This window comes from Alosa pseudoharengus, unplaced genomic scaffold, assembly GCF_046254945.1.
Source record: "Alosa pseudoharengus isolate Yale_2024_CS ecotype anadromous, Long Island Sound unplaced genomic scaffold, YU_APseudo_1.1 YU_APseudo_1.1_scf_13, whole genome shotgun sequence".
NCBI lineage: Eukaryota > Metazoa > Chordata > Actinopteri > Clupeiformes > Clupeidae > Alosa > Alosa pseudoharengus.
The window spans coordinates 4,188,298-4,202,407 of record NW_027468598.1 but is presented as its reverse complement, the minus strand read 5'-3'; the positions used below and the strand labels follow the sequence as shown (position 1 = coordinate 4,202,407).

The following is a 14,110-nucleotide window of genomic DNA, read 5'->3' as shown; positions in this document are numbered from 1 at the left end:
CATTGCCAGGTCAGCTGGTGTCGTGATGTCATGTTTACCACACTGCGAAATGTTGTGAAGAACGGTTGTCCAAGAGACAGCAGTCTAGTTTTCGAAATGTGTTAGCCTACAAACCAAGCACGCATTGTACCGAAGCAACCTGCATGTTAAAAGAGGACATGCTTCAGAGAATATGTTTTTGGAAGCTTAAAGCGTAAAATTTAGACTTTGCGTATAGGCTAGACCTAAGGCTAGGCCTCATATAAAACTGACTGGGAGCTCAATTCAGGATTCTGAACGCTTAAAATTGTTATGCGGTCCTGCATATCAGTAAGTTGAAAATTCCTTTCAGCATTATCAAAGGCCTACGCCTTTGACGGAGGACAGACAGCTACGCAAAAGGCGTTCATTAACTTGTGCAATAACCAGCGCGGCGGGGGTGAATAGCCACAAGAATGTGCCCTTGGTGCTCCCACGTCCGAGTGTTCCGAAATAATGTCCATGATTGTGGATAAGTCACGCCTCCGATTGAAGCCAAAAAGTCTGGACCAATGAATCTAAAGCATGTTGTCGGAAAGTAGCCTAAGCGCGGTGGCAATGGGCCTAGTTTAACGTTACGTGGGTAATGTTTGAGTCTTGCTGTGGTTAATGATTTAACTTTTCTGTTCTGACAAAACTTTGCCCCCTTCGACGCAAAAAAGCCGCGCCTCACTGCCTAAAAGTCTAACATGCTTTGTTGAACAAAATCATGCCCATTATAAATTACGGGCCCAAATGTTATGTAGGCTACTGTCTATGAGAACCTGTATGGTATCTTGTCAATCCAGCGAAAGGAATTTTTGTTTATGAGCACAGCCTCTAAATTTTACCAGGTTCGTATAGCCGTAGCCTAGCCTACACAATTCCAGGGCTGGAATTACAACTTTCGTCTAGGATTAAGCTATAGCCTACATGTAGTGTTAACAAGCTAGTCGAGACTCAGCGCAAACTGCTAAAATCATTCCTAAAAGGCAGCTCTGCTAGTCTTTATCTGACTGGTTCCAGTCCATCTGATAAACGTCGCCTGCACCATTTCGCAGCTATTTTGGTAACTTTGTGATTGGGGCCTATCGATATCGTGTAGCTGACACATCCATCAAACAGTCTTCACACATTGATAGCCTACTAAATAAAATAGAAAATGTATGGGTTGATATTACACAGACGTCTTTGAAAATAATGGCGTTTGTAGTATAAGAAAACCAGCATTAGGCCACTGGATGGAAAGTTAGTCCTTCAATCACACGCATTGTGAAATCAGCTCGAAAAGTGATGATAGTCCATCACACTAAATAGCGATAGAAAAAACCTCAGGCATTTTCAATACAATTTTCATCATGCGAATAGCCACATCGAAGGCCCACAACAGTCCCCGGTCTCTCCCAATCTCTATACCAGACAATCTCCTACCTTTCTCTGCTGTTTCTCCCAGGCCGGGTCGAGCAGCAGGTCCCGATCCCATTCATTTTCCTGTTCCATGTGATGGCCGCCTGAAGGATATTGTTGAGTTTGATTATTTGTGGCGTGATAATCTACCATGTCTGCAAAACCTGAGTGCGTTAATTTGACCTCAAATGATAACGCAAAAGGATTTGACCAGTCGTTGAAACTGCTTTGCCTGTATCGTTCGATCCGGAATATCCGGCGCGTAGCCTACTCTGACACCACACCCGCAGAATGTCTCTCCACCCGAGAAAAAATGGTGTAATACCCGGAGTCGCGCCGCTCCCTCAGAATTGCGAAGGTAGGCCCTAAGCAATCATGAATATGCAAGCTTTTGATATTAATGAGGTGTTGGTTGCCTAAATCCCGCCTCCCAAACGAGCAGACAGCCCCTCCGTTGTCCGCAATCGTTCGCCCAATCCTAGACTATGGCTGCAGGGGGAATGTGAACTATTTTTTATTCCGCCATAAAATAGGCCGATAAGGCTACTTAAAATACTTAATACGTAATACTTTTGTTTTCGACTTGGGAGACTGAGGCTGAAGGTGAGTTGCTCAGAGTTGTAGCCTAGGTCCTGTTTGGTCGCATTGTGAAATTTGACTGTTACAAAGTTGCCGTTGTCATTTCCTCCTGGAGGCCATATCTTCAGACCAGAAACAAACAAACAAAAAAATAACAGGCTGTTATGATAGTCTATGGGCACATTAATGATGGGAAGTTGCTCTCCCCTCAATTTGTACAAGCGGCGCTTGTACCATGACAGTCGCTTGTTGATTATTCATGAGAATCTACTCTATCATGAATGATTCAACTGTGAGCCTCATTGTCCAGTTGACCCCTCAGTGGCTGTCGTCATGCTCACATGATGGGGTCGAGTGGTGAACTTGAATGAAATTCGAGTTAGAACAAATATTTTGGCTCCATTTTTAAAAGCTGTAACAATACAAAGTCGGCGTTGAAAACTGTTTATAGGCTATCAGGCCATACAATGTTAAGGTCTGGCTAACGTGACCAAACGGGTTTTACATTTAAGTAGGTCAATCTTTAAACTGTGCGTCTATGTCGATTACCATCATACAGCGACCGAGCATTCCAGAGAAATACTCCAAATCCGTTCTCAGATGGCCTCTCCACTTCCCCTCAGCACATAGGCCTAGTTTTCAACGTTGTGTTATTTTCAACACATATTGTTTAACAAATAAGAAAGGAAACAACACAAACTGTGTTGTTCCTATCTGGACACAGAGATGTGTTAAAAACAACGCAAGTTGTGTTGTTTTCAACACATTCATTTTAAGAGTGTACGTAACAGCAGTAAGTAGCCTAGCCTTACTCGTCATGTTGGCACCAAACAGTCACATGAACTAGATGTCTCAGACCGCCGCTCAGTCCTGCACATTCTCTCCGCAAAAATAAATCACGCTTGTCAATTTGTCTCATACTCTCGCAACTTTTGTGTATGTAAATGAGTGTGTGCTTTTGTGTTTGTGTGTGATTCTCTGTGTGAGTTTTCTGCTGTCTGCATGTGTTTGTGTGTGTTTTATGTGTCTGTGCATGCACATTCGCTTGTGAGTGTGTGTGCATGCATATGCCTACATGTCTACTGTGTGTGTATGTGCGTGTCTATGCATGTGTGGGTGTGTGCTTGCGTGTGAGTGAGTGCATAACTGTGTGTGTGTCTGTGCTTGTTTTAATGTGTGTGCGTTTATGTGTGTGTGTGCATGCGTTCATGCGTGTGTTCATGAGAGTGTGTGTGCGTGCATGCGTAGTCACATGTACACATTCATTTATTGTATGGTCCTCCATGAACAGAACTCCACAAGTTAACTATAGAATCTTTGGTGTCATAATGATCCTACACTTCAAATTCCGTGCAGTTTTGACCATGTCAGCCAAAGATACCTGATTACTACACCTTCATTTTGCTTTTTCAGTTTTAACAAGGTGGCACTATACATCAAATAAGTGGTTATGGGATGGGTTGACATGGCTCCTTAAGACCAACATACAAAATAAATGTGTTCCTCCTAGGCCCTACGGTTCTCAAGATATTCACAGAAAACTGTGTCCGCCCTTTCTACCCTTTTCAGGGGTCCAGCCCGGCGGGGGGGGCGACAGATCAAAACGAAAAACAATGGTTCCCTGTCATCTTTGCGGGGCTACATGCCCACCAAGTTTTGTACATCCCAGTCTTTTAGTGTCCCAGGTATCGTTGACACAAAATTACTGAAGGAAGAAAAAAAACTCTGACTAAACCTATACAACTGCAGCTCTGGAGGTCATAATAACAAGTGAAACTTCCTTACTAGACCATGTCTTTGCACTTTCTCAAGTTTTTACTCACTTTAATAATAACTGTCAAATCATCAGACAAAATCTTTATTTATATATGTCCTATCTGGGTGATCCAATCCATGAAGAAGATGGCATGAAAAGACTGAAAAATACAACAGGATTGTTTTTTTTGAAAGATAAAAACAGAATGCTGAGGCTGGATCAGCAGCTCTTCAGGACACACTCAACTCCCCAGGCCTAAATGCATCCTTTTCCAGTCTGGAGCTCAGTTGTAGAGAGTCATATGAAGCCACTGCAACCCAGAAAGAAAACGTGCGAAATCTTACTTTATGCAGACACTTAAACACTGCAGTCTATCACTTAGACATATTTATGCGTTCCTTTTACCTGTCTGGAGTTGATTGTTATTGTCCCCATTCCAATCATGTCATAGGCTTGAAATTTACCTGGGGAATATTTAAATCAGCAGACTCTAATCAATACATATACCATTCATCCACCCTTCAACAGAAATAGATTACACATTTTGTTATACGCATATTGCCATAAATTACAGGGATACATACATTCTTTAAATACTAGTCGAACAACCTCCCCCCATCTTAATCACTCCCTCTCTTACGGATCATGCTTTCCAGTTTCATCATCAGGTACAGGAAGCCAGGGTAGCTCACAGTCATATCTGGCTCTGTGTAGCGCAGGCCTATCAGCTGCATGATGAATTCATCCACTTGAATCCCTAGGCCAGAGTAGACAAGCACAGATCAGCATGCCTCGTGCAATGGGGCTATGGATACTTGCATGTTCTAATACTGCCCTCCAGTGGTGAGTCTCGTTCTGTTTCCTACCTGCAGTCCTGAGTGCATGTCTGATTTCTTTGTACTCTAAAGAATGAGATTTGTTGTAATCGTATCTCATGAAGATGTACTGAAAAACACAAAAAGAGTGTGGAAGCTGGGACAGATCATTGAAAAGAAATATTGCATTAATCTTTTAGGAATTGCAACTATGTTATACTGTATATTGTCAGCCTATTTTGAAGCACAAAGTAATTGGACAAACAGTGATTTCATTTAATACTTGAAGAAAAATCCTTTGCAGTCAATGACTGCCTGAAGTCTGAAACTCATCACCAACGCTGAGTTACTTTGCAGGAGATGCTTTGACAGGCCTTTACTGCAGTCTCTTTTAGTTTCTTCAGGTGTTTTAGCCTTACGTTTGCTCTTCGCAGGGCTTAATTTGAGCCGGAACACGCCGGAACATGTTCCGGCACCTCCGACGTTGGATCCGGAACCTTTTTTATTGGATCCGTCAACTCTTACGTCAATATAAAAAATAAATCGCTTAAACGAAAAATAAATAAATTACTGTTTGTGTAGTGTTCAATGTTAATATCTTTCTTATTAGTCTTTAGAAATAAGGGAAAGACCAAACAGGATACAACAAGCTAATCGAGGATTAGAAAGTGCTTTATCCACAATATTGGCCACAGGAGGGTGACGCGCTGTTCGGGGAGAGAGAAGTTGAGATGCTCTGCCAGCAGTTTTGCATCGATAGCCCGCGGAATGTCATCAGGGCTTTCAGGGAATACCACCTCTACCATCTCCTCCCCATTTGCCTTGTCGGCCCGCCGCTTGCCCGGTTCAACCCCTTTCCTTACGTGAGGTCATGGATTTCTAAAGGACATAGGTGTAGAGAAAGAAGCAGGGTAATGGAGGCCGGGGGTCTGGATGCTGTATGGGCCATTTTGGACAAGTAGGCCTAGGCTACAGAAGAAATTGCGCTTCCACGCTGTATCTAGTTGATCATTGATTAGGCCTACTGGGTGTGGGTGGTCATGATTGCAATATATAGCATACTTTAGCGCCGAGGCTATTAGCCCCTTGTTGGACTGTTTTGTTGGTTCCCCTGTATCTCCTGTTTTCCCGGTCTGTGTGCGCGCTTGTGTGTGCGCGCGAGTGTTTGTGTCTCCCGCTCCCTCTCTGTCATATTATGTGTCAGTTCCGATGTGTTTTGATTGGGGGGAGGTGTCCGGGGGGGGGGGGGAATAGGGGTTCAGATAGGTATTCAGATGTGTCAATCAGAAATTATTAATCATTCCACGCTGTATCTAGTTGATTATTGATTACTGGGTTTTCATCATTGCAATATATAGCATACTGTAGCCCATATGTTTTTATTTCGGCCTATGCGTAGAATATTTGTCTAGTTTTTTCCGATAATTTGATAATGGATAATTGCTGTTTTTTTTTTTTTTTTTTTTTTTACATTTTACACCCATGAAGTGCAGTGTTGCAAGTTCTGAAGTTAATAAACATTGCCCTGGTGTACACACCGCGTTGTTTAGTTTTTTTTTGTCAGAGCTATGTACGCAGGTTTTTTTGTTGTTGGTCCGTAACCTCAAATCCCCGTTTTGAGTCGCCGGATCCACCCCCCCTATGCGCTCCGGCACCTCCCACTTCACAAATTAAGCACTGCGGGTACGTGGACAGATTTCAGGGGGTACGCGAAAAAAGATATGTCATATGCCTTTTCAAACGTTTTCTATATCCCACGTTGGTAACTTAACTTCCGCAGTTGCACTGCACATTAAAAACTTATTTTCTCCGCATTAACAAAATATTCGAGAGTGGCAGAGAGGGTAAATTAGTGAACGTGCTTGCAGATTCAAACATGCGCTCTTCCTCCAAGAAGAGGCGACTCGGAGCTCAAACACGCGACAGCACCTCGGAAAGCCACCTTGCCTCGCTGTGAAACAGTAGGCCCTACAGCCTTTTTGGTCAGCTCCCATCCCCTCGCAAACTGCGGAGAATAGACGCGCATTTAAGGGCCGGGTCTTAATGAAATTCACCACAACTCTCACAACCTCGTTCAAAATCTCATTCAGGTCGGGACTAACTAAGCTGCCTTGACACGAGCGCTTCCCTATGAATAACACAGTGCGTCCATTGCGCATCGGGTGCTACCTGGGCCTAGGCTACAGATAAAACAATTTTTTAAAAAAACTCTTGTTTTTCACGTCAGTTCGCGCCCCACCTGGCGCGACCAACAGTTTGAGAAACGCTGACTAATGAACATTTCTTGACGATCTGGCCTATCTTAGCGATATATTTGGAAAGCTCAGTGAGTTAAATCTTCAGTTACAAGGCAAAGACAAGCACCATTCAACAAAACGATTGTGTGTGAGATTAGGTGCAGATCTATTTAAAATCATTATATTCAGCACATTTGTAGGCCTATCATATTGATGAGATTTGTATCATATGTTTATGATATTCACTATTCTCGACAAAATTGATACAAATAAATATTAATAAAACAATTAAAAAAAAAACTTGTTAACAATTGGTGGTGTTGGGGGTACTCCGGAAGATCATAATGTCTCAGGGGGTACATGCCTGTTAAAAGTTTGGGAACCACTGACATAGAAGAACAACACTTAAACGTAGAAACAAACCTAGACCAGAGCCCTTTTAAGGACAGAAGACTTGTTTGGTTACCATAACGACGATGGAACAGAGCGCCTGTCCTCAGCTTGCCTGGCTTTGAGTTACGTGAGACACCACGACATGGAGTCAACTTCGACCGATGTAAAGCCACAATCCAGAGATACATTCTTTAACATTATATTTAACGGTCACTTTACCATCTATGGTGTAGAACCCAAAGTATTTCAAGACACCACATTTTAGACGAGTTGGGGACGTAATTATCTGTCTGCTGGCCGTTCTGTGCGTTACCTTTGATTGTCGAAACAGGGTGGCTGCATGGGCTCATTGTGGCTACTGGCTATTATATTGGCTTGATTTGGTCATGAGCCCTGGATCATATAGCACTGAATGAGATGGCAAACAATAAAATAAAACTGATCATAGACTGTAGAAATGCGCTACACAGCACTAAAAACCGAATAGTTTAATTATAGTTCGACTACGGATATTTCACGTCACGTCATGTTCGAATAAAAAGTGACAGCCCTACTCCCTGCATAGAGAGCTGACATATGACTTCGGATTAAATGCATCTTTTAAAAATGAGCGTATGCTGAAATCAAATCGCGAAACCCAGAGCCAATTAAAGGTATCTATCTACAACGCAGGTGAAACCCAGTAACACTTGCTGATCGAGATGGACCTGTTCCGTATATAATGCGTTATCAATAGTGATTATAATAATAAAGGGAATGTAGCCTACCTCTCCCAGGTGCAATCATTATCACCTAGCCTACTCCTGAACAATGCTGAACTCAAATCTCGAAACTCGCCTGTCAACACCGGATGCATTATCATAATAATTGAAGGAATAACCAGGCTCTCTCGCTCTAAATACACCCATTATCACAGTGAGACATACATGAACACAAATAGTTACTTATTGACACGTCATATTTACAGGTTTTTGGTTCATACTTTTTGGTATGAGGCAGGTGTGAAGACTCAATACAAATTGAATTGAGGACATCTGTAACTTACGCACAACTCTTTCTTACCATGCTGTGTTTAGAAAAATGTCTTTACTTTGTAGGCTATCGCACCAGTATTGCTGCCCTTGCAGCACCGAGTCACTTAGCTATCGTAACACCCCCAATTATCACCACTTTTGTTCAGAAATTCTAAAACAACGATGTTTTTTAACACTTCAAAATAACATTTACTAAATGAACCTTACATTTTTCAGTAGCCATAGCGTGTAGATTTGAACAAAATCTGGTTTGTTCTTAACGGGAGCATTTACTGCCTGAAATATCCGATTTTGTTTACCACGCTCGGAGTTATAGTGCTGGCCTGATTGGTAGCCTATTTACACTGTTTCAACGGCACATGGACGTTAGACCGATAATTCTCGTCGTGAAATTAAAATTCCACTGGAGCTCCAAGCGGTTGTGTACACGCAGCCTTACAACACTGTTTACAGCTCTTCGTGTCACGGTAAAATGTCATTTTTGGTACATAGCTAATTTAGATACACCTATGGTGTGGGTGGTTGCGTTTCTATAGGAGTCCGCTGTCTTGGTTTGTGTAGAAATGGATATTAAGTGACACATACGCGCAAGACGGTGGAAATACGGACCGGTGGAAATAGGGGGAGTTACGATATAGCTAAGTAGCCTAATAAGCAAGTAGGCTAAGCTAGTCTCTCAGCTATAGACTTCTCCAGAATATATCCCGCCTCCTAACTTCCGTATCCATCCAACTTCCGGGCGTGGATTGTCTATGGGAAATAACATGGCGTTTTGAAAGATCGTACCTGTCTAACTCTGTAGGTGACAAAGTAGAAAAAGCTGCTGGGCAGATTGACCTACACACTTCTGCCATCTAGTTTCCACTGGATTTTTTGATTTTCGGTGCCGTTTAAGTAGTATAGTCTATAGTATACTACTTAAACGGCACCGACAATCAAAAAATCCAGTGGAAACTATATGGCCGAAGTGTGTAGGCTAATCTGCCCACCAGCTTTTTCAACTTCGCTACCTACAAATGTTTTACCGGTATGATATTAAAATAATAGATATATTATATTGTTATCCTCTGGTGTTCTAAGGGAGGCTATTAAAATGTTATTTAATAAAATGTCTAGCCCCCCCCCCCCCCCCAAAAAAAAAGAAAAATCGAGATTCGTATCGAACCGTGGGTCAAAAATCGTGATACAACCCGAATCGTGAGGTTGGTGTATCGTTACAGCCCTAGTTAACACGGCTGATCATGGTATCTGGCTACCTAGAGGTGCTAATTGCCCTATGTACAAGTGCTATATAAAGTGGTTAGTTGTTGTGCACATAGCATAGCACATAGCATAGCATTTTGGCAGTATGGGGACGTCTAAAAAGCCCTACCCTGACCTTACCATCACGTCGCGGTATGTCCTTTGAAAGTCCACCAATAATGTCGCAGTGACAACTAGAAGACATTCCCTCAAAGTCTCTGCAATGTCCCAGGGACGTCCTTTAGACATCCCGAATAACGTTTGCAGGACGTAATGGGAACCCTACACATTCTCGAGGAGGGGACCTGTAGGGGACGTCGACGGGACGTTATTTTGTTTGCTTGGTTGTTACAGTCCAAAATTAGGCTTACTTTAAGGCATAACATGCACATTGATAAGTGCAATATTCCATGAACACTTTGTGTCTCTTCGGAGTGTGCTGAAACAATAAAATTATCGTTCTGCGTTGTTTCATTTCATGTTTGTCTTTGTTTAATGTCTGTTCTGTTTGCGGTAGGCACAGTTTCAAAATAAAAATCCCCCAAAACAAGTAAATAAGGCAAAAAAAGTATAAAATGTAAAGGTTGTATCAGCGATAGCGGGGATACGTCACTTCGGTTGATCTTCAAACAGAACAGAGAGCTAGAAAATGAAATCGAATTAAGGATTTGGAGAATTGTGACACCCCTAATGGCTATATGCAACAGCCTACGATCTATATGAAATCGTGTAGTAAGTCAACGTGGAGATTATCTTTGCCAGTTTGTAAACAAATCCACATGTAACCGTGTCCAGGGGGAAGAGATGACCACAAGCGGTTTATTTACAACAGTTGTGTGAAATACAAATACTCCGCAACAGCAGTGGGAACCCAGTAGTGGAAAAAAAACAGCATTGGATTGTTTTAATTTGTCATGGAATAATAAGAAAACGGGCCACAGTTGGTCATGACACTGCTTGTCCAATTCGTTTTGAGCCTCAAAAAATGGGATGGGATATAAATTCCTTTGTTTCAGATCCATTCTGGAAGTGTACAGAGGCAAAGAAATTTCCAGGCGACTGTATTTGAGTACTGGTACTTTTCAATAGTGGACATGACTTGGCATGGACTATCTGTGGTTACACAAAATGTTGGCTACGGTCTAGTTGATTACCTTTTAATATATCTTAGACCTTGATAATTGCTATTGCTATAAGGTATTCAGCATTATTCGTATCTGTCAGTGGTGTCCATTCCACATTCAATAAATACAACCAAATTCTAACCAACAATATTACATACTACATATACATTTACAATACCCTCTGCATTTTCAAGGTGGAGAGTGTTGGGGGGCTTACCGTCCACTGCTTGAATTTATTCCACAGAGCCTGAAACTCCAACCAGTCAAGCTGGGCCAACCCTTGGCTCTTTTGTCGTTCAGAGAATTAAGGAAATATTGGTATATCTCCACCAATTTGAAAACATACAATGCAATTCTTGACTGCATGCCTAGTCAAACATTTTTAACAGTCTGATCACTGTTTAAATCCATAGCAGCATTTTTTGGGCACTTATTGGGCATCTATTGGGTGGGAATCCTTTACAAGAGAAGCACTGTCTCAATTTCATATGGTGTTCATATATGTGATCTGGCAAAACCCACATGGTGAATCCTCAAAAATCCTTGATTACTGTTCCGTTTCAACACTCTGGTGAAATTTCAACAACTCAAGATTCTGATACCATCCTAACAATCCTTTATGTAAAGGATAACGGACGCCGAGGAGTCCTGTCATACAGGACACACCTCAAAGGCCGTTATCCCGCTTATCACCCGATTGCCACTGTAAAGCCATGCCTTTAAAGCACGCAAAGGAAACACTAGTTCAGCTTGTTGTACAACTTTCGTTGGCCCTATAACAGCGATAGCATGGACAGTTAGCTTGTTTACAGTTGATATCATTGTTGCAAAGCCTGTCTCCAGACTCAACCGTCGTCCTACTATGGTTGTTATAGTTACCATTCAGTATATAAGTATATATACATTCAGTATATAAGTATATATATTCATAAGCATTGATATGGAACGGTGAATAAACTTTTTTACCAGATCTACTTCATAGGTGTCCTGTTAAAGCCACCCCGCCAGCCAATCAGAAAAGAGTATTTCTTCTCTCCGGGTGATAATATATCTTATTATACGGCTCTTCACAATGCAAGTAGAATGCTCCATTGATTTCAATGGGATTTCCCAAAGTTCTACCGGTCATTATTTTCGTCTAAGGACCTCTAAATAATGACCGCTGTCAATGACAATGGATTTTTATTCAAAAGTTTGAAAACTATCAGTTTTAGAAATATGCTTTGACTTTGATTTGAATGTAATTTAAGTGATTTTTGTAATCACTCTAACTGTTCTGTTGTATATGAATGTCAGAGCTATACAGTATGAATTTGATAACTAGAGAGAGACTGATTACTCTGCTTTTTATGTGAGAACTGAAGAGGAAGGATACATCCATTAGAACCACAAAGCTCTTGCAATGTTCAATACACAGCTTCTGTTCACTTCCTGAGAGAGCTGAAGATCCCATCCGAGCCACATGAGTGGAAATAGAGAAAAAAGCAGCAGAGAGGTACCGTTAACCATACTTGCTACAACACAGTTAGAATAGTTAAGAGAACCATTTACAACCAAGCTAGCATTCTGGTATACCAGACACCAGAAAGGCACCCAAGGACAAACTGTACAGTCAATGTTTCACACAGTTCCAGTGCTCCAGTCTTACTGACCTCCTCCTCTGATGGCCTCTGTCAGCAAGTTGAACAATTCAGCAGGTCGACATTGTTCGTCCTAGTAAAAAAGTTGAAAGATTCAGTATTTTGTGCAAGTCAAGTCAAAAAACTGTATTTTTGTATTTTGAAATTACTCAAAATACTTTTTTCAAGGAAGCATGGAATAACTTTGTAAATTAGCTTTTTTTAAATCCCAAACATTTAGCCTATTAAAACTTTAAGGCTACATGGAATATCACACACCAGAAATTCCAAAATGGTTTAAAAGTTTTAAACAGTGTGAAGTAGGGATGGATTTATGAGCAGGGATGGATTACTTGACAGGCCCAGGGGCCCAAGTCTTCAGAGCTTGGTTATATTTGTCTTAATCTGTCCATTTCTTTGCACAAAACTTGCCAGAAGTCATAATTTAAGGGGTTATTGCCTTTGAGCACAACCAACTTTTTGAAAAGTCAGCCATCCAAACATCGTCGAAGAAGCCTGTTGATCAATCCAGCAGTGGTGCCTGATAGTGTTCCAATTTACTGTTACAAGTCGGATAGACACTGCATTTTCCTCTGTCACATACGATATGGCAACTCACACTGCGTTTCAATCCTGATTGTGATTGATGTGCTCACATTGTAGGCCTACATTTGACTGCTGACACTGTAAGACAGTTGGCAAAACATTCTACCATGCCAGATATCTAATCAGATCAGACTGGAGCTGGAACATAGATTACATCTAATCATGTCGTAAGTAGAGCCCAACTGATATGGGATTTTAAAGACCGATACCGATTTGAGGATCTCTGATAAACAATAAATCATCAAATTATATATTTATTTTTTCAACAAAGACAATGTAAAAATGTACTCTAATATTAAGCATATTGAAAAGTTCTGATCAAGGTGGGACATTGTGTTTAAATAAGCCTAAATCTGGTATCCAAATGAAAAGCCCTTATGCAATACATCATGAAATAATAATAACATCAGGTCTTATCTGTAATAAACATCATTGCCACAATAACTTTCAAGGTATTTATTTTGTGCTTTATGATGATAATTTTTGGGAGATGCTGTGACGCAACTGGCTACAGCGTCCATACCACATTTGGGTCGAAGTGCCCCTGGGGGCCCAGGTTCGAGCTAACCCGGGTCATTTCCCAGCCCTGCCCCATCTCTCTCCCACTCACTTCCTGTCTCTCTCTCTTCACTATCCTGTCACAATAAAGTCAAAACCCCCAAAAATATGCTTAAAAATATGGTATTTTTTGTGTTTTTACACATCATTAACAACATTAAACAGTGCAATAATTTGTGTGATTGAAAGGAAAATTGTATAATGTAAGATAACGTCCATACTGTCATATGATTTAAGGCTTGAACACTGCGTGTGTGGCATCTGCAGAACGGCACCCAAATTAACAGGTTAAAGCAACCACCACATTGCCTCCACCATAGCCGTGTCTAACTGCTCTCGAGCCGCAACCTAGCTAGAGAATAAAAGGGACGCATATTTTCCCACTTCATGCGAGTTCTGTGCAGAAATACATTGAAAAGATCAGCTGATAGTCAAATACAATTACCATTAGTCATAAATACAAATAACAAGGCATTGGTGCCTCAACCCGGATCAGGAGTGAGGTTTACACATCAACACACAATTTGTGTGTTGATGTGTAAACAGAAATAGAGTAATCACCAACCAGACTCTGAAAAGGAGGACAAGTTATGTCTATAAAGTGAGGACAAATTGGCCAAAATGAGGACACCCCCCAATGTCTGCTTACAGGCCTATTCCAGTTATAGCAGAGTAACAGTAAGAGAGATAGCAGCCTGGGCTTTTAGTTTGATTGTTAGCACGCTCGACTCCCGAATCCAAGT

The 14,110-nt window shown here is 41.4% G+C and overlaps 2 protein-coding genes across 4 annotated transcripts in view; both read right to left on the bottom strand.

The window, feature by feature from the left end:
- Positions 1-1,731, bottom strand: part of actn4 (actinin, alpha 4) — a 35,673-nt gene extending 33,942 nt beyond the window's left edge. For both annotated transcript variants that reach the window (XM_076281848.1, XM_076281849.1), the window contains exon 1: positions 1,429-1,731. In XM_076281848.1, the coding sequence (XP_076137963.1) occupies positions 1,429-1,557 (129 nt within the window). In that variant the 5' untranslated portion in view covers positions 1,558-1,731. The remainder of the gene's footprint in view (positions 1-1,428) is intronic.
- A 2,094-nt stretch (positions 1,732-3,825) lies between these two features.
- LOC143121484 (calpain-1 catalytic subunit) overlaps positions 3,826-14,110 on the bottom strand; it is a 30,531-nt gene continuing 20,246 nt past the window's right edge. Inside the window, exons 14-20 of one of the 2 annotated variants that reach the window (XM_076281850.1) lie at positions 12,237-12,297; positions 11,960-12,024; positions 10,802-10,870; positions 4,606-4,684; positions 4,380-4,496; positions 4,145-4,203; positions 3,826-4,049 (exon numbers count right to left, since the gene is read on the bottom strand). In XM_076281850.1, coding sequence (XP_076137965.1) covers positions 4,023-4,049; positions 4,145-4,203; positions 4,380-4,496; positions 4,606-4,684; positions 10,802-10,870; positions 11,960-12,024; positions 12,237-12,297 — 477 coding nt within the window. In that variant the 3' untranslated portion in view covers positions 3,826-4,022. Of the gene's footprint in view, positions 4,050-4,144; positions 4,204-4,379; positions 4,497-4,605; positions 4,685-10,252; positions 10,484-10,801; positions 10,871-11,959; positions 12,025-12,236; positions 12,298-14,110 lie in introns of those variants that run through there. The other variant, XM_076281851.1, reaches the window with a different exon arrangement.